A 20,637-nucleotide genomic window follows, 5' to 3' on the forward strand; every position below is an offset into this window, starting at 1 on the left:
TTTGCACTCGTGCATTAATGGTTATCGTTATAGGCTTGTTGCATGAAGTACTATTTCAATGTTTTTTCAACACCCCTATTATTATTTAATTCATTGCTTCTCAAACATTTTTGCCCACCGCTCATATTCAGAATCAAGAATTTTCTAGCGTTCCCCAAAATGTTTAAACTTACCATCAGTTAAAAAAAATAATTGCAATTGCTGTTTTTAATATGCGCTGTTAAAGGCAGCAATTGCAATTATTTTTTTTAAATGTGGCATATCCTATTTCTGAGTTGAAACTTACATTCTAGATAAGAGCAATTAAAACGCATATTTAATCATATTTGAAGTAGAATATTTCGGTTCAGCAAAACCGTAGAGACATACAAAAAAGAAATTAAAGCTAAAGTCTTAAGCTTTCAAACAGTTGTAATGAAGTTTACTGAAAAAATTTCGTTTTCACCATACGCTTGAACAAACACAAAGAAAAACTTTTAAACTTCTCAGTGAGTTTTTTTTTTTATAATTCGATGATTTTTTGAAATCTGAAGTATATTGTCAAAACGTAGACTATTCAGATTTTAATTTTTTTTTTATTCGTTTCTCTAAGTCTCTTGGTTGCAAAGTTAAATTAGTTTGAATACAATACTTTTTATCATAAAATATAGGTGTCCCTTTTTTTTTTAATCAGGCATCGCCTTCCTAGACCGTCCCCAATTTTCTTAAGGCCTTCTACCGCCCCCTGATGGTTTCCTGCGCCCACAAGGGGGCTTTACCCGCCACTTTGAGAACGAATGATTTAAATCATTCCATACTCTCTTTCGGATTCCAGCTCAAAATGATGAATCCAAGTGTTATTACAAGTTACAAATATTATGCGTTTTTATATGATTACTTCACCATATTTGCTCGAAGCTTGTGCAGAGGAATATGAAATTTAAATTTTGTAGTTTTATGAAAAATGCCTTCATGCCTGACCAAGATGCGAACCCGGGACTTACGGATAAAGGCCGAGACGCTACAATTCCGTCCCGGAGATCGGCAGTTTAGTAAAGCATCGGCAGTCTATTTAATAAAGGATTACCTTCTCCCGTTCGAGTTCCATACGAATGTGAATTCGGGTATCTTGAGTAGAGTATATTTAATTCGGGTATATTTTGAGTTGACCATCTTTGAAACCATCTAGAACCCATTTTCCTGTAATTCAGCTTGTGGATAATGGATGGACAGTGGCGATACTCGTACTATATATTTTTCAGCGATTTCCCAAATTTTAATCGTTTTGACTTTACGAATGAGATCATTAATGCAATTTTGGAAAACATCAGTCAAACCTTCACCGGTTCGACGAAATTCGGTGTGATACTTGTTCGCTCGATTTAAACTGTTTGATTCTCTTATAAAAATTTATACTTTTTCCCCTACATCCCCGAGCCGGACATCCAATTAAGTGTACTCGACTCGGGGATGTGTCCTTTCCGGATCTTTTAATTGCCTGCCTCTAATCTCCGACGGAAGAAACCAGGCCGGCTATGCCGTTACCAGCCCCCCCGCCGGTGACCGGGTCTCGGTCTTTCCTTTTGCCAGCCTCAAACCGACGGCGCAGGAGTCGAAGCGTATACGGGTAACCCACACCGCCGACTGGGTCTCGGTCTTTTCATTAATTCACACCTAACGGACCACAGGAGTGCCCGCTCCATCACGGGAACCCACACACCAGGGCATGTGAGCCCTCAGGAACGGGGCTGTACGCCCAGCCCTGCTATAAACTAAAATCCTCAGTATCCCAGTCGTCTTGCATCGTCTTCTTTTATTCTGAGGACTGCTGTTGCAAGTATTGCAAAATTATGCCAGTTTCCGGACATAGCCAAGAGCCACTCCGAGAGCTGCTTCGGTCGGGTATGCATCAGTCCTGCATTGATACGATGTTCCTCCCATCGTCTGCACACGATAATAGTGTGTTCGGCACCGTCAACCGCATCGCCGTAACAGCAGATGGGTGACTCTCTCCTGTCAAACCTATGCAGGTAGTGTTCAAACGCACCGTGTCCCGTCATGAGTTGCGTTGTGTAGTAATTTAATTCGCCATGAGAGCGATCTAGCCAAGCATCCAGGTCCGGGATAATTCTTCTGGTCCATGCGGCCACTGCTGAACCCGACCATGCCACCTTCCACAGATCCCGTATTATAGAATTGGCCTCATCTTTGGCTACACCGGACGCCCTTAGTTTTCGTCCTTTAATCTGCAGTTCTATCGGGGGCACCGAAGAAAGCACGCACAGTGCATCATACGATAAAGTTCGGTACACCGAAACTACGCCCAGTAGCGACTTCCTATTAAGTGCTAATTTGCTTTTGTTGCGCTTGACATTAACCGCATCGGCCCATACCGAGGCGGCGTACAACAGAGACGACGTTATCACCGAGGTGATGAGTTCTCTTCGACGCACGTGGAATTCCTTGTCCCGCAGATCCTCGCAAAGCACGGATTGTTGTTTCCACTCTGTAGCAGATCATGACCACATGACTGGAGTATTTGAGGTGTTTATCCAGTAACACCCCTAGATATTTAGCACTTTCCTCCTCGACAATTGCCTCTCATCTCGGGCACAGATTTAATTTTTTGAGTATCCTCCTACCAGTGAAGAGGATACTCTTGCATTTGGAAGGAGAGACTTCCAAACTGTTGCTGTCGAGCCATTCATTCACTAATTCTAAAGTAACATTCTCCTTGTCCTCCACTTCATCTAAGGTACTGGCCTCCACTAGCAGCGAGATGTCGTCCGCGTATCCTACGACATTCACCCCCGGCGGAAATTGAAGTCGGAAAATTTCATCATAGAAGATGTTCCAAAGTAGGGGTCCGAGTACAGACCCCTGCGGGACTCCACCGAAGATCTGATGAATTACCACACCATCCACCGTATTAATTTCAGTCCGTCTCTCGGATAGATAGCAGGCTACTTGCGTCACTATGTACTCGCTTATATTCATTCTTTGAAGTGCCCTCAATATAGCTGGCCAAGGTACCGAACCGAAAGCGTTCCTTATATCCAGGAGTATCATTAGTGGGATACGCCTGGTTCTCCAAATAAAAACTGTTAATACACTTGAGTGAATTTCGGCCGGTTTTTTTTTCACCTTTAGAAAAAAAAGAATTAAAATGATGAAATTTTGTTGCGCAAAGATCAGATCTTTTCGCAGTACGTTGTTCACCTACGGTACACATTTCAAGCGGAGTCGTTATTTTGAGACGGTCATAATAATGGAAATTCTATTCGAACCGCTGGTATTTTCTACGTCGGAGGGTGCCAAAAATTAGGACAGTTTCAGTTTATTCAAATTTTTCCACTGTTCAATTTTTTTCTCTTTAATTATTAAACAATGTTAATAATAACGTTTAATAAGTTAATGTTACAAATTGTATTTTATTGAAAATTATAATTTTTGTAGTTCTAAAATGATAAGTTTTCCTTTGATAACAAAAACATTTTTATGTTAAATTTAATATATAACTATCCGTAAATGTTTTATGAATGTCTATTTGGGTATGTGTAATGGATAATGTACGATGTCCAATGTCAACAACGTTTTTCGCTCTTAAAAGATGATGATGATCTTGACACAAAACTTTTTTAAGTGATTTCTTACCACAGTATTGCTATCTATACTTTCCTCTCATCCAAAACACGGTCACACATATTATTCGCAATTCCCTTAACTCTTTTATATTTAACTGTAACATATAACTATAGAATTATTATCTTTATTACTATTATAACACTTAAAACGTTTTAACTATTATTTAAATAGATAAACCTTGGCATTCAATAAACCTATTCGTTTTCTTTACGATAAGTTTCGTTGTTATTATTGTTATTGCGGTGTTATATAGTATTTTATTTTAAATTTGTTGACATCCTTTATATCTGTTCATTTAAATGTATATTATATTATACTTTTGTCCGCTATTGAATATAACGATTTACTTTTAATTGTTTAGCCTTGATTTAATATAACATTAGGGTTATGGTTGTTGTTTTAATTCCTTAATTTTAAGTGAGGTCAATGTTGTGCTAATTTTATGTTATAGTAAATAATATTTAACTATTTCAGTTTTAACGTATAATAATCATGTTTTATTTTGCTGGTGACACTACTTACGTCAAATAATTTTTATTTTAAAGGTTATTTATATGTCATAATATTTATTACTGTATTTAATATATATCCGCATTAGTGGATTACTGTGTTAAGATGTCAAACACGCGCTCACAAATATATATATATATATATATATATATATATATATATATAGGGTTCACCAAAATAAGAAAACCAAGTTTAACAAGTGAAAAAGAAATTCGAGTTGCTTTCCATCTATTTCGTAGACAGTTTTTTCAAACGGTTCCTTTAAAAGTGTTTTTTTTTTTTTTTGCAATGTCTATCAAAGGCAGTAAATTTACGTTCTTGTGAATAAATACGGAACACATTTCCGCTAGTTTATGTACACAACTCAGTAGTTTACTGTAAAAAGATTTATTTTATAACTGTTTGTAAACGAGAAAAAAAAAGATTAAATAATCTTTAGCTGTTAATCCTTCTAAATGAAGGTAAGTATATATCAGATAAAATGGTGATTAAAATCACGTTAAAATGTATTAAATTAACAAAAAGTAAATAACACATTTTGTTATTTTCATTTAGTTATCATGGATTTTTATCAAGTAACGGCCTCTCGATTGTTTTAAATTAACTGTCCGCGAACATTTTACGCCTCATAATTTGCTTACTCATAGCTTATTTAAATTAGATTTTATAGAAAATAAATATTACTCCGAATTATTTTTATAAATAAAAATTAATAATAAAATTTACAAAAAAAAATATATTTTAGGATTGTTTTTTTTACGATTAAATATACGTATATTTTGATTTTTAGAAACAATCTGTCTTAGTTATAAAGAAAGCAGTAAAAATAAATGAAAAACAAAACATCGCAATGTATTTGTTTATTTATTCAAAGCGGCCTACTAGGGACCACATCGATATTTCTTTCTTGTTGCTTTTCTCCCTTTCCATATTTCCTTCATTTACTCGGAGTGCATCCGGGTTTCTTCTTCTACCCATTTTTTTATGTTTTTCTTTTTTCCTTCATCCACAAGAAGTTTTTGCTTTATAAATTATTTCTCTATCTTTTTATCCAGTCTTCTTTTATTTTCAGGTTTCGCAGTACTTTCTCATTCTAAATTCGTTTATTTTCTTTCTTTCTTCATTCCAATTTAAATTTGGATTTGATATTTTCTCCCAAACTGAGGATCCTTTATTCCTTTTATCAAATAATCATCCTATTTTCTACATCTTCGGTTTTGATGTTTTCTTTTTCCATGTCTTTCTTAAACCATTTTATTGTCATTTACTGTTTTTCAAAATAGTCCGCTAGGTTCTTAATTAATAACATTCTTCTTTGGTCATTCTTTTAATATGACCAAAGAACATTAATTTTCTCTTTTTGATTGTTGATATTCTTCCAACTTTCTTGTACTGACTTTTATTGCTTCTTTATCTGTTCTCCATTTACTCTAATCGGTCCTAAAATTTTCCTTTCTTTCTTTTCAATCATCTCCATTGTGAAATTCTTTCTTTGTTGGAAAAATTCTTTTAATTTTTCCATATTTTCGATTCGTTACGTGGTATTTTTAGGTAGATTTCATAATAAAGGCCTTATTTTCCGGAAGTCGAATCATGGGTACCGTGGTATAATATCGATATATATATATCGACTGACTATATATATATATATATATATATATATATATCCTGCAAATGTCTGAAATACTTCTGAAAAATATCGGCATATCTTCGCGTTTCACATCCCCCAAACCCCAAAACCACCGTCAGTTCAAAAGTTTATATATATATATATATATATATATATATATATATATATATATATAAAAAGTGAAATATATATATATTTCACTTTCTTGTGGACACGGTAACTGCCATTACGAGTATTTTGCGCCAATCATTTTCAAATTGGTACATAAAATATAACGACCCAAAATTTCTGTCGATTTTGGTAATGGGCAAAATCAGACCATGGGGGAGCTTTTTCGAAAAAAAGTCGCTATAACATTTTAATTAAGTAAAATATCGAATTCGTCTAAAGTTCCTGCTATTCTTTGGATAAGGACCTAAAGTGATCTAAGTAAAGTTTTTTGATATCACCAACCATTGGCCAAGGTGGTTGAAAAAATGGGGTTTCGAAGGCAAACAAGAATCATACCTCCCTTAATATCTCTCCCTTAATAATATATCAAGAATTTTTTAAAAAAAATAATTTATTTTTCCGTTCTTTTTAACGACGTTCTTTTTTTGCATTTTTTTCCATATTTCCTTCACTTTCTCGGATTGAGAACAGACTCTCATTCGGATCATACATTCGTGGAATTTTAATCTTATTTTTTCTAATTGCGGTTTCTAAATCTTTTTGGGGTTTATAAATCTCTTTATTTGATTTTAGTGTTTACCTTTCTTTTGGTTTTTGAAATCGTAGATTTTCTTTACGTTATTCTAGGATAGTCAGATTGCTGTTTCAGTTTCATATAAAATCATTTGCTTTTTAATTTAAAAAAAATAAATAAAATCGCAACTCTTCCAGGTCGAGGTGATGGTTTTATTAGTTGCTCACTCTCTTGTAAACTACCTTATGCTTTCCGACTGTTCGTTGTGAAACTGTTTCAAGTTTTCAATATATATATTAGTTTTATTTTATAAATTATGCTCATTATGTCGTTAATTTTATTTATTATTAATATTTTATTTGTTGTATACAATATACATTAGTTGTTATTAGTATTACCTCTAAATTTGTTGATGATGATATAATTGTTTAACAATCGAAATGCGATTTAATTTTAGATGTTTACATTACGTTAACAGTTAATAAACATTCTGTTTAGTTATTTTATTATTATTAAATGTTTTAAAATATATTTCCTGATAAATGTGAACGTATTATGAAATTAAATTTTTTTGTTTATACTTTTTTTATACAAAAGTAAATGAAGCAGACTAATATTAGTATTACCTAAATAACAGTTTGCGGTTATTACAAAAAACAGTAACTGATTTTAATTTTGCTTATCCTAACCCCGATTAAAATTTTAAGTACGTATTAATATTAAATAATATTAGTAAGAGTAACTGCCCTTCTTTTACCCCTTTTATTTTTAGTTAATTAATATTGCAGGATTTAATATTATAAAATGTATAGAATATCAAAATAAAGGACAAGCATCAAAGCTCATGATTTTGCTACAACTTTCATTAACAAGGTTTTACCTGGTACTTATATCCCTTTAAAGGGAAAAGTTTGTCGTGACTTAATTGTAGCAAGAATTTGGTACAATGTATCAACGAAGAAACAAAGTATTATTTTAGAAATATAAACTTTTGCGACAGCAAACTGAACCATATTTTCTTCACTAGTCTTTGGGACCTTCTTTAGTGATTGATGTTTCTGCTTCTTTTTTTTTGGGATCAGCTGATAGTCCTAGCACGTTTTTTTATCAACGAAGTATATTAGAATATGAAGTATTTTATTTTTACATATTTTGTGTTAAGGTGGATGTGATCCGTAAATTACTTCATTAAGATTGTCATCGGTACATTTGTGATTAGTGGATGTTGGATGTTGACTGTATGTTTTTAAAAGTTTTGAAGTGTTCATAGTGTCCGCGCGTATATATATGCATATATATTTACATTTATTTAAACTGCATCCAGTTTGGCCGATGTAGAACATTGTGCATTTGGAAACACTTCAGTTCATATAGTTGTATAATTAATGTATATATATATATATATATATATATATATATATATATATATATAGTGTGTGACTGTGTTCTGCGTGTAATTATATCATTTTAAATTTATTTTGAAGAATACATTTCCTGAGATTACAAATTGAATTCCCCATCCATTTTTGATGAAACTTTTTTTATAATAAAGTGAAATATATGGTCTTAATTAATTCTTCCGAAAAAGTTATTTTTGAATTTTCTAACTAGAGGTAATTCCTTTTGGGGAAAATTGTTCTATGATTTACGTGAGAGTATACATTTTAAATCCTTTAAATTTTAATTTAAAAAATAAAAGAAATTAATTTTAAATAATTTAATAGGATTTTTTGTTGTGCTCTTATCCTCCTTCCTATTTATTTTGCACTTGCATTTTTAGAAGAATATTTAAGTTTTCTTAGATTGTTACTTTATGTTTAAAAAAGATGAATACAAATGTGCAAAAAAAGTCCAATTTTGTTTAATGTTAAAAAAAATTTGCAAGTTGGATTATTTAAATACAAATGATGAAACTGAGATAATAATATTTGAAACATTGAATGCTTTAATATGAACACAAATATTTTTATTGTGTAGTCCAAAAAGCGGCAAAATCTTCCAAAATTCCTTGAAACGCATTACGATCATCCTTTTTTCCGCTAAAGAATTTGCATAAGTAGTAGTTATTCAGAAATTCTTTTACTCTGTCTAATTTACGGCGAGTTTTATTTTTGGCTGCCCCCGTAGTTCTATTTATTTATTTTTTGATGCGGCCAGTAAGTGGATTGCTACCGACTGATCAGAAATTATTACTTAATCCGGTACATGTGCTGTGCTATAATCGGCAATAATATATCTACCGCGAAAGATTCTTTCCCCGTTTCACAGCATAGCCTTCCGAACACCCATCGCTCCTGTAGGACTCAGCCGATGTTGTTCTTTCTCCTTACCAGTAGACGCTCTTCGATCTCCACTGTCAAATCCGGGCCAGCGATTAGACGATTTGATTTTAAAAGCTTCTCGGCGCGTATTTCCCATAGTAATTCCCCAATAGACAGCTGTGTTGCGGTCGATATTTAATTCGCGTTCACAAAGGTCCTCGCTTGTCATTTCATAGCTGGCTGAATAAATAAGCTTTAAAATTTTATCAAGGCTTTGTTTAGTGTCCTGCAACCACGCATCGGGCCGTATTTGTATATCGACTCGGTACTGCCTTTTCTTGCACCGCCGCCGTTCTCGGTCATTCGAATTATTTAACGCCAAGTCGCGCCTCTCAATATGTGTAATATCCTCTCAAAACTGTGTAATCCAGTTTTGGTTCTGGTAAAATACCAAAACGTTGAAACAAACAAACACAATTCATTTTATCTCCTGATAAATCAAAACATTCAAACGCATTCTCAGGAAAGTCCATAACGATGCCGAATTATAATTACTAAAACGGCGACAGTACAGTACATATAATACTGTTCGAATAACTATGATGTATTGTTGCATTGATTTTGTGTGATGTGTGTGTGTGTGTGTGTGTGTGTGTGTGTGTGTGTGTGTGTGTGTGTGTGTGTGTGTGTGTGTGTGTATGTTGATGTAATTTTAAAAATAAATATCAAACAATTCAGACAGTACCTGCAGTACGATGATGTAATCAGACAGGTATGAACATGCTTGCTGAAGTCTAACGTAATAATCATAATTGCACTGATCCTTGGTGGGGACTATCTTTAACTTAAGACGGGAATGAACATTAACTTGAGTTATAAATTTCGTTAATACAGTCTTTTATAATAAATTTAATCTAAATTGTGCGGTAGTGATGTTCGGCAGACTGTTGTGGAGGGGGGGTGATAAGGAGGACGTCCGGATTTTTCCTCAAATGACATCTTCTTACCTCACTTCTACCAATTAAATTTTTTCGCGCGTTGCGAATTTATTTTAAGAAAGAATTTCAAGAAACATGAATTTATAAAAAATAAAAGATTGAAATAATCTTTTTGCGAAGTATTTCTTGTGTAATTTTGACTGAAAGTAACCTCTGTAATGGATAAAAACTGGTTATGTTTTAGGTATGTTTATTTATACACAGTTTTAATTTCGAATAACGGGTATCTTAATTTTACTGCCTTAATCTGATATGGTAATTTTTTTTTAATCGGATTTATCTGAATTCTTTTACGTTATGTAAGAAGGGGTTTTGGGTCTAAATTATTTATACTACTATCCCAGTGTCTTCTTCTAATTATTGTTCTTCTTTACCATTATTCTAATGTAAGTATGAAATCAAATAAACAATCTATATGCAACCCACATTTGTATAATAAACGAGGCAAATAATACATATACACATATAAGATTCGCATCGAGGTCGAAACGAACGGACGGACGGACTTATTAGTGTGGTTTGTTATGTGTGGGTTAACGCCCTCGACGGCTAAACTTGCTAAAAGAATAATTATTGTTGGCTTAAAGTACACCTGTTTTATTATTGGCATATTTCTTTCGACACCTTTTTTTTAATATTTTCACCTGTTATATTAAGTCGTTTGTATTTATCCGTTTATTTTATTGATAGTAAATTAATTTTATGAATGAAATTTATATTATCTTTTTCTCTCTTTTTGAGACGTACTCCCTGTGTTTTTCTTGTTTGATGTGTTGAAGAATTTTGTGTGTTAAATATTTACTAGTGAAATCAGTCGATCTTTTTTTAAGTAGAAATTTCAGCCGTATAATTTTGCATTTAGATTTTTTGTTTGTTTTATTTATGAAATTAGATGACAGTTTTGTAACAGGGCGTTATAATAAAACGACTTTTTTATAGTAAACTGGGCAGAACTTCAACAATTTTACCTGTATACTATTTATGTTGTATTTACGAAGTCGAAAAAATTATATTTTTCGAGAATAAAAAGAGATTATACGTAAAAACGTAATCGGGAACCAAAAATGGAAAATAGCTATTATGCCAACTTCATATAAAGAAATAGATCTGTACACAGTTGTATTATCTTTGCATGTAAATCGGTTTGTATGCATATAACTGAAGAGCCACTGGGCTTATTTCAATGATTTTTTTAAATATTTTAGGAAAACATTTATCCACAAATCCACGAATGGGTAAACAATAAATCTCAAACAGAAAGTGTGTCATATCTTCCTGTGTCATATCTTCCTGTGTCATTTTTCGTGCATTAATATTTTGAGTCTTTTGTAAGAGATAGGTGCTATGATTCCCGTGGGTAAAATTTAGGGGGAAAAAACGAATTTCATTTTTCGAAATCTGGTGATTCGTTATTTACTTCAGTCATTCAATCGGTTATTAAATAAAAAAAAGTTATTGTACTATGATTTTTTCTTAGAAAATTGTTTCAAGTTTTCGTAGCGAGCGCTATCTGTGTTCTCAACCTTTTAATCATCGCTTACCCCGAGGAAATAAGTGTGGAAACTTGTGTAAACCTTGTTTATATAATTATAATACAGTAGCACCAATAAAATAATACAAGTATTTATATACGTTAAATTTCTCATACTTAAATTATTTGTATCAATAAGTAGAAAAAATTATTTTAATTTAATTGACAAATCTTATGAAATTATAAATATTTTAATGGGGAATTGATGGTTTAGGTAGATTTGTCTGTAGATCGGGAATGGGAGTGGAAGAGAGGATTGAGAAATCTTGTACAAACATAAGCTTCAGTACCGCGTTTTGTCACTCGCGTTTTCAAAAATTACTCCTAAGTAATAATGTTAACATCTTGTGCCTCAGAAAATCTTGTCACGTATCGTAAGTTGATAATTATTGATCTTCTCCTACACAAGGATTTACTTGTTCCGACTTCATCAAGTTATCTCTCTATCTTTTCCGTGGTTTTCCTGATCTCTGTCTACCTACTGATTTATATAACATTGCTATTTTTAGAATGCGGCTATTTTCAATATACTGTAAACGACTGTAACGGTCCAAAATTTTCTAACAAAGTTTCTTAAAAAAAAATTAAGCAGTAATTTTATTGAAAATGTTATTTTTATAAATAAATACTTCAGTTACACCAGTCACTGGTAACTTAAATGTACAGTACAACTTACTGTATATATAAGTTATTACGTCTTTCAATAACCGTTTCAGTTTCGTGTTCTTTTTGCGTTCCATGTATAACTAAAGTATTTATTTATAAAAATTCTGGTTAAACTTTCTGCTTGCGTATTTTTTCTTTATGTTAAGCGCTTTTGTAGAAATTCTGTTAACAGCGCAATAATTCATTATTTTATATTATTGACTCAAATGGTGAACATAATTCTATATATTTTTATTTTGAATTATATATATATATATATATATACAGTTGCAGCTCGCTTATAGGCACTGTGAAACTGCAACACCCTTATTTCCACTTGATATTACTGATAACATTTAATATATTGAGTTCTATTTTCTTTAATCCTTTCTTTACATTTGTACAATATATAATCCTCAAGCTTAATGTAAGTAGCCATCCCCCAGTTTACGAAAAAGATACAAATATCTTTGTATGAAACTGTGCACTTCACAGTACCAGCGGCGTGGTGTTTGACTGTTGTGCGCATGCGCACATAGGAAGCTCCACGCGAGGATACGAGGGAGAAACAGCATTGTCGCTCCCGCTGTGCCGATCCTGGCGTGCTGGTGGAAGATAGTTTTTTTTTACTCCGCGTGTGTATGGACCGTTCTTGTTCGTTCCCTTTTCTAGTTTAGTCGGTGGAAGGAATATAAAAGTGGTTTGGATGTTTTTTCAGTAGTGGTCAGAAGATGGCAGAAAGCAAGGTGGGCTCTTTGATTGCCAAATCTGCCAAAAACATTTTGGTAGGGCGAAAGAGAAGATAATTAGTTAAAACTAATAATGTATTTGTTTTTTTTTTTTTGTACATAGAGATTTAAATTAAGTACCATTGGACTATAGTGTTTTTAAATGGACATTTTATTAAGTTATTTAATAATACGAAAAAATATTATCTGTATTGACATTTTATTATTTATTCGGTTAAACCGAATACAGTTTTTAAGCACAATGTGCTTAAAAACTGTATACTATATTGTTGATTGAGATAAAGCGTAGAGTTAAATTATTAACCTGCTTCTAGCTATTCTATTTGATTCATTTTTTTCGGTTCTTTTATTTTACAGGAATCTTTAACTATGGCCTTCAAAAGACCCAGAAAAAATTTTTCTGGAGCAGACCCCCACTAATTTTAGGTACGAGCCGCCACTGTAAATAAATATATCGAAAAAATAAATATATAACGTATCGAAAAAACAAATATCTCTATCTCTGCGAAAGCATTTAAAAAATATATATATATATTTAGCAGGTAAAATGAGAATTTAGTTTTTGTAAATACAGTAATTATATTCTGCTGCTAGGATTCAATTTGGTGTACTATTTTTCGACAATGAAATAAAGCAAAATGACTCTTAGTTCTTTGGTGGCTATTGTTTATTTCAATTTATGCCCGATCTATCGATATGAGTTTGTTTTATTGTTTTTACGAGTACAGCTAAAATTTAAAAATGTTCTAATTACTTTTTTCATCCGATTAGAAACTTTTATTTTTGTTATAAATCCATTTATATTTGAAATTCGGATTTTTGGACGATCAGTATATTTGTATTATTTTCTTTGGAAATTTTTTATTTTTTGTCCCTTATAAAATGTTGGCCTAATTTAATACAAAATAGGTTTGAAACGAATTTTACTTGAAAGTTCGAGTTATACAAGTTTTACAATACTTATATAATAAATTATTTAATGTATTTATTGATAACTGAAAAAATTCACTTTTTAATGATTTAGTATTTATAAAGTAATAATCGATAAAATAAAATTTTATAGTCGTATATCGGGTTTTTATTATAAATATTGCAATTTTTTTTTTAAACTGTGCGATTTATTTCCCCCTCTTTACAGTACATTAATGACCATTGAGGTGGTCTTGACACGGTTTCTAGTTGACGCCCACTGGACTCGCTTTACTTGTATTGAATCTGGCTATACGTGTGTCTATATCTAAACTAGACTTACGTAGACGTTATAACGGCCAGTCTTATTCAGTATGTATTTGTAATCGACCGCGTGGCATTGTGTTTCTGATTGTGATGTGCTGAGTTCTATCTGTTTGTATTATTATATTAAAAGAGTGCGGTTTTATTTTTAGTTTTGTTTATAAAAAGTTGTTTTATCTTTGTTATAAATATTTATTTATCGTGTCGTAAAGTGAATGTATTTATTTTTAATTTATAATTTTTATTTAGAAATGGACCACCAATATGATATCGTAAGTAGTAATTATTATATACATATTGTAAGCATTTAATATATTTGTACCGTAGTCATATGACTTTTATAAATGACACTTTTTAAATAAAATTGTATAACCTGTTATTAAGAATAAAAATTATCCAATGGTAAATTTAATCGGGTCAATCTAATGTGGGCAAGTCCTCCAATGAAAGGTATTAAGCCCTACAAATAACACACTCATTATTATCACTCCAACAGATGAATGTTTTATAAACATCATTACTTTAAGAAAAATTTTTGAACGGTGCACTTGTGATAAATATGCTGTAACATCATCACACTATAGTGTAAAGCTACTAATTATTTTCTATTAGAAAGTTTAATGGTCTTGTTTAATTGCCATTTTTTTTTTTTTCGTAAAAAGATCTAAAAGTTTTGATATGAATTTGTTAGGTAACCTTTCCTCACAGATTTTTTTATATGTACAGTTTCCTTTTTTAAAAATGGTTCTCTTTTTTAACGTGCTACAACTTAATCAAAAACTATTTAAACGGTAAAATGTGATTTAAAATAGTGAATGTTTTTTTCAAAATTTTATATTTTATTCTAGATCTATTTGTGTTTAGGTGAGGTGAATAGGGCGAAAAGAAGTGGTTATGTAGATTTCAAGGGGGAAAAATCAATTTCTGTCCTTGCCAAATTAATTAATTAATTCAAGAACTGTATGTCAAGAAAATTTTTATTTCTGGGAGATGTACTTTGCTGACACGACCAAAGAATATAGGAACCTCCCTCTAATACAGCTGCATACTCTCTTTTTGTGTTTAGCCTCCGAAACCACCGTAAGATGGATGCTTCAGATGATGAATGAGGATGGTATTTATCAATGTGAATGAAGTGTAGTCTTGTGCAGTCTCAGGTCGACCACTCCTGAGAAGTGTGGTTAATTGAAACCCAACCACCAAAGAACACCGGTATCCATGATCTAATATTAAGATCCGTATTAAAGTAACTGCCTTTACTAGGATTTGAACCTTAAAACTCTAGACTTCGAAATGAGCTGATTTTCGATGACGAGTTAACCACTAGACCTGCCCGGTGAGCTAACAGCTGCGTACTTTCTTTTTCCTGTTTAGCCTCCGGTAATTACCTTTCAGATAATATTGAATATATTGATAATATTGAAGTGTAGTCTTGTACAGTCTCAGGTCGACCATTCCTGAGATGTGTGGTTAATCGAAACCCAACCACCAAAGAACTCCGGTATCCACGATCTAGTATTCAAATTCGTATAAAAGTAACTGACTTTTCTAGGTAACAGCTGCATACTAATTTGCGTTATCCTTTCGTCCAGTCTATCTAGTTCCCCCTTATTCTTGTTTTACAGTTTTAAAATAAATTATTCCTTATTTAAGGAAATAATAAAATAAAAGGAATAAGAGATAATTTTTTAACGTTTACAAAAATTAACGATTTTTGATTCGTGCAATATATATGGCATTTCTTATTACTCGCTTTCAAGTTTTAAACCTCAATAAATATGCAATATTGTACAACCTCAGTTTTTATAGTTCCATACTACTCAATCGTTACAAATCAGCGGTATCATTTTTCTTACGTATCTGTTTCAGTTACGGTGAAGTATGAATTGTTGTGTCGTTGAAATTACCCGTGCCATATGATAATCATAATTTTTCACTTCACCTATTTCTGTAATAAATGAATTTATTATTATTACGTCATCCCCCCCCCCGCCCCCAACCGTGATGCATGCAGGACAGATATCGCGTATTATTCAGAGTTGTACAGTACAAGGGGAAAGAGATACTGAGCTTGAATGAAATTTAGTCGTAGGATTACACGGAGGCGAACGTATCCCACTCGTCCATTCCCTTCTTCAAAAAAGACGATCGTATAGCTTGTTTACTCAATAGAGTTGTGAGAGGCAGATTCGACGCGAGTTTCGTTCAATTTGGCTCGATACGACTTTATATACGATTCAATCGTGCCTGTTGTTGCTATGACTACAGTCTATACTGATACTATTACTGATTCCGGCTAGTTCATCTCCAAAAAAAAAAATTCTATTGTTATCTCAGAATATTACTGAAATATAAATTTTATCCGAGATGCCAAGAAATGTATTATAAATAATCAGTTGACTACACTATTTCGTATCTTTTAGAATTATGAATTAAGCAGTTTTTAACATTATCGCCGCCTAATGATATTCTGTGGACCTCGTTTATCACGATTAGATGATATGTGGAACCTCGATTAGAAACTGTTATTTCCTCGGATACTGAGAAACCCGGTTTATACTGGTGTAAATATTAAGGTTAAACGAATAATTAAATAATAAATTAATTTAAAAATCTGAAAGAAATGAAGTACGGAACATTTGGTTTTAAGCACTGTATTAATTTTCGCATTCTTTTGTGATAGCCGGTGATTGTATGTACGATCGAGTTTGTTCTTAAGTTTCTTAGAAATGTCACTTTTAGATTTTAAAAAGCTTTCGTCAGTAAAACACAATCCTTCTTTGCATCTATAGTTGGCACCATACCAACGTACAATAACATATGTCATTGACTCAAAATGCAAATAACATTTCTGGTACTTTTTTTTTATGAAGTCATGTTGGATTCGTTTGTATTCCTTAACGGTTTTTTTTTAAATTTATTTTTTTGCAGTTACAATTTCTTATTTTGTTTCTTTTTCCTTCCTTCATTCCTTTTTAAATTCGGATTTGATATTTTCTCTTTAACTTGAGTGTCCTTTATTCCTTTTCTCATATCTTTATAATTACTCGTATTTTCTTCAGTTTTGATATTTTCCTTTCCCATGTCTTCCTCAACTTCTTTAAACTGGTTTGTTGTCGTTTTTTCTTTTTCAAAATAGCCCACCATCTTTTTTTTCCGTTAATTTATCTTTATTCATTTTGTTAATACGATCGTAAAACATTAATATTTTCTTCTTCGATGTTTATTGCTTTATAATTTATATTTTTCATTTATTTCAAGTTTTCCTTTATTTCTTTTCGTTCATCTCCATCGTTAACTTCTTTTTTTTTTGTGGTAAGCATTCTATACTATTTAATACTGCTGGTTTAACCTTAGTTTCATAATGGCTTACCTTGGCACTGATTGATAGTGCTTTCTTATTAAATAAATGCGTTTTGGGAGATTTGATAATGTTTCTATTTTTCTTGTACTTTTCTTTAGAGATATAGTAACTTTTTCTTTTGGGTTTTCATTCTCCAACATATTTAAATTTATTAACTTTTCTATTTTATCCATATTTCGTTTTCATCTCCCTGTTATTATTTTATCTAGGTTTATTTATCAATTTCTATTTTTTCAAAAGAAATTTGTAATCCGATCTCAGCTATTTATTTTTAAAATAATCATAATAAACAGTGGGTGGGGGGTCAATCGTTTTTAATCTTATTAATATATAAAGATTATTTTTTAAAAACAATTTATTTTTTCATTTCGTTTAACCAGTTTCTTTCTTTTTTCTTTTATTCATTTTCTTTTGGTGTTCTTTCTTCTTTCACACACAAGAACCTTTTTGTTACAAATCATATCTTTAAACTTCATTCAGTCGGAACAGCCCTCTTACTTTATCCTTAGGTTTTAGGTTTAGCTTTCTTGCTTTATCCTTAGGTTTGGAAGTTCCTCTTTCATCTGCTTTATTTATTTTCCAAAGTTTTTCATAAATTTATCTATTCGATCTTTTTGGTTTGATTCGTGTCATGTGTCTGAGAATTTTAATCATCTTTTTATAATTATGATTTCCAAATCTGTTTGGGTCTTTATAAATAACCTTCTTTGTTTTTCTGGGAATATAGATTCTCCTTAGGTAGAGTAGAAAGATAGATTTACCAGAATCATTTCGATTTTGAGTAAATTTTCTAGTCCAAACAGATGACCGTTTCAGTTCTGTATAAAATCATTCAGACTGATCACAGTATTGTAATGCTTCAGTTTTGCGCTTATAAAAAAAAAAGATTTGTTGTAAATTTGTTTGTTTTAAATTTCATTTTTCCAGTTTACAAGTTTTCAAAACTGTTTTTTGTCTTTATTTGTTTTGTCAGTGGTTTTGTTATTATTTTTCTTTATATTTTATTTGATTTGAATTTACAAAATGATTTCTACAACTTGATAGAAACACGGATGCGGTTTGTAAAATTGATTACAGAAACTTTCTATTCCATTATCGATATTTGGATTATCATTCGGTTTGCGGTCCACAATTCCGGAGGAATAAACAAATATTATTAAATTATTACGAATAAACAGTGCACAATTTATAATTTTACAAACGTTTGTGCTACGAATCCTGTCCCATTCCTATCGCATATCATCTTGGTTCTAACAAGTCTTCTTTCTTTTCTGTTTAGCCTCCGGAACTACGTAACGTATTACTTCAGAGTATGATACGTATGAGTGTAGTCATGTACTGTCTCAGGTCCATCGTTCCTGAGATATGTGGTTAATTGAAACCCAACCAACATAGAACACCGGTATCCACAATCTAGTATTCAAATCCGTATAAAAGTAACTAACTGCCTTTACTAGGACTTGAATGCTGGAACTCACGACTTCGAAATCAGCTGATTAGCGAAGACGCGTTCACCACTAAACCAACCCGGTGGGTGGTTCTAACAAGTCTAGTTCTCGTTAAATTCTACGCTTCTGTTTGTAGAGGGACGATTAATAAAGTTTCTGCTATATAAGAATTCCAATTGTTGAGTAATAAGGGATTAGTATACAGATTTACGATGTATATTATAATATTACTTTCCATTGATGGCTTGATTACGTTTAAATATTTCAATTACAAATCCAATTTAATCTTATATAACTCTCGCTCTGTGTAATGTAATTTAATATTATTCCATTTGTATCTGTTGTGTCCCCGATTACTTGCTCTATTAGTTAGTTCGCTTGATCGATATTTCTCTTAGCGTTGTTGTTTTGTAACAATTTATTAGGCGATGTAATGTACAATACTACAGTCGGATATTTCAATTATTCCGTATCGATTACTGAGCTGAACTGTTGTGATTTTATTTTGTTATGGTTGTAATTGATTCTTTTCCGTTGAACATTTACTATTGATTTTATTATGTTTTTAGGCTTAGAGTTTTCCCTTTTTTTCTTATTTTCTTTTGTTTTGTTTATACTAATTTAAATTATTTTCTTATTACGAATTTTTTGAACTTTCAATTTTTTCTTATTTTTTTACTAGGATTTTATCTATTCAGTTATTAAATTTGCTTAATTTTTTTTTAATACGTAAGCATTAGCGAAAATTATTTTTTTTTCGGCAGTAAGTAATACATTTTATTAACTGCACATTGAAAATCGAAAATTTAATTACTTGGGGATCAATGAATCACGTTTCTTTGTACTGTTTTGAGGTATCATAACAAGCAGTATTATTATTTCATAGATTTTTTCCATAACTGATCAACTTCTATAGATTTTAATTAAAATATTTAATCCATATTCGAAAAAATATGTGAGAAATATATATATCTTTTTTTTTACTCTTATTTTTCCCGTTTGTTCTTCATAACTGTATAACGGATTATCGGTTTGATTACAGTTAATGTAGTACTTGATTTTGATGAAATTGTTGTTGAAAAGTTTTTAGCAAAATTAAAATTTTCTGTCGATAAAAAATAAATAAAACAAAAAAAAAATTATGTAGTTTAAAACCAAAAAATTGAGGATAATAAACTGTTTTTATTCTATTTTAATGAAAAATAAATTGCCAGTCTTCTATTACAAGCCGTTCGTATTTTGTTTTCATCGATACTAATTTGCTTGTTCCTTTATGGTACATTTAGCCCCTAGAAGTAACAGTCATACTTGATAATCACAAGAAATTTGTATATAAAGGAACATCATGACTCTTATTAAAAGCTATCGTCTAGTTTCTCTTGTAATTTACGTAAATTTACTTTCATCATACTTACTTAAAAGTGATCGCCAATTGAATCGAGGCAAAATGAAGAGAAGTATTTTGGTTTTCTCTTACCCCTCTCACCGTACAATCAGTTTGGTTTGAGGAAGTGACGTAACATTTTAGTGATACTTTTCTTAACGTTTTCAGTAATGGGACTATCGCTTCGCCACTCATTGCATTGTACGTACGAGAAGAATCTGTTTCATTTAATTAACGCATTGTATAAATCGTACTTCAAATATAGATTATAGAATTATTAGATCGAAATATTATTAACATCTACAAAATAATTATTTGATGGAGGAAGATTTTGGACTTGTAACCCTTCTTTCGCTAACTCAAAGAATGTGATTTGAACACGTGTCAGTGTTTCATGTGTTCACACACACTACACACTCTTTCGCTCTCTGTCTTTCTTTCTTTCTTCCTGTATATGTTAGGTACTTCATAACGACATTGTAGTAGTATATTTGATCTTTTTTTTTCATTATTATTTTTTAATTTGTTTAAATTGACCTTGGTTGAGATATCTTGGTTTGTTTGCGGCGGTTTTT

General features: G+C 31.5%; 1 protein-coding gene across 9 annotated transcripts in view; it reads left to right on the plus strand.

Moving 5' to 3' along the window:
• Positions 1-20,637, plus strand: part of ssh (Protein phosphatase Slingshot) — a 504,868-nt gene that overhangs the window by 299,234 nt on the left and 184,997 nt on the right. Inside the window, exon 1 of one of the 9 annotated variants that reach the window (XM_075364392.1) lies at positions 13,947-14,138. The exons of the other annotated variants lie outside the window; for them this stretch is intronic. Coding sequence (XP_075220507.1) covers positions 14,131-14,138 — 8 coding nt within the window. The 5' untranslated portion in view covers positions 13,947-14,130. Of the gene's footprint in view, positions 1-13,946; positions 14,139-20,637 lie in introns of those variants that run through there. 9 annotated transcript variants of the gene reach the window in all.

The sequence above is a fragment of the Lycorma delicatula genome, chromosome 4, assembly GCF_047948215.1.
Source record: "Lycorma delicatula isolate Av1 chromosome 4, ASM4794821v1, whole genome shotgun sequence".
Classification (NCBI taxonomy): Eukaryota; Metazoa; Arthropoda; class Insecta; order Hemiptera; family Fulgoridae; genus Lycorma; species Lycorma delicatula.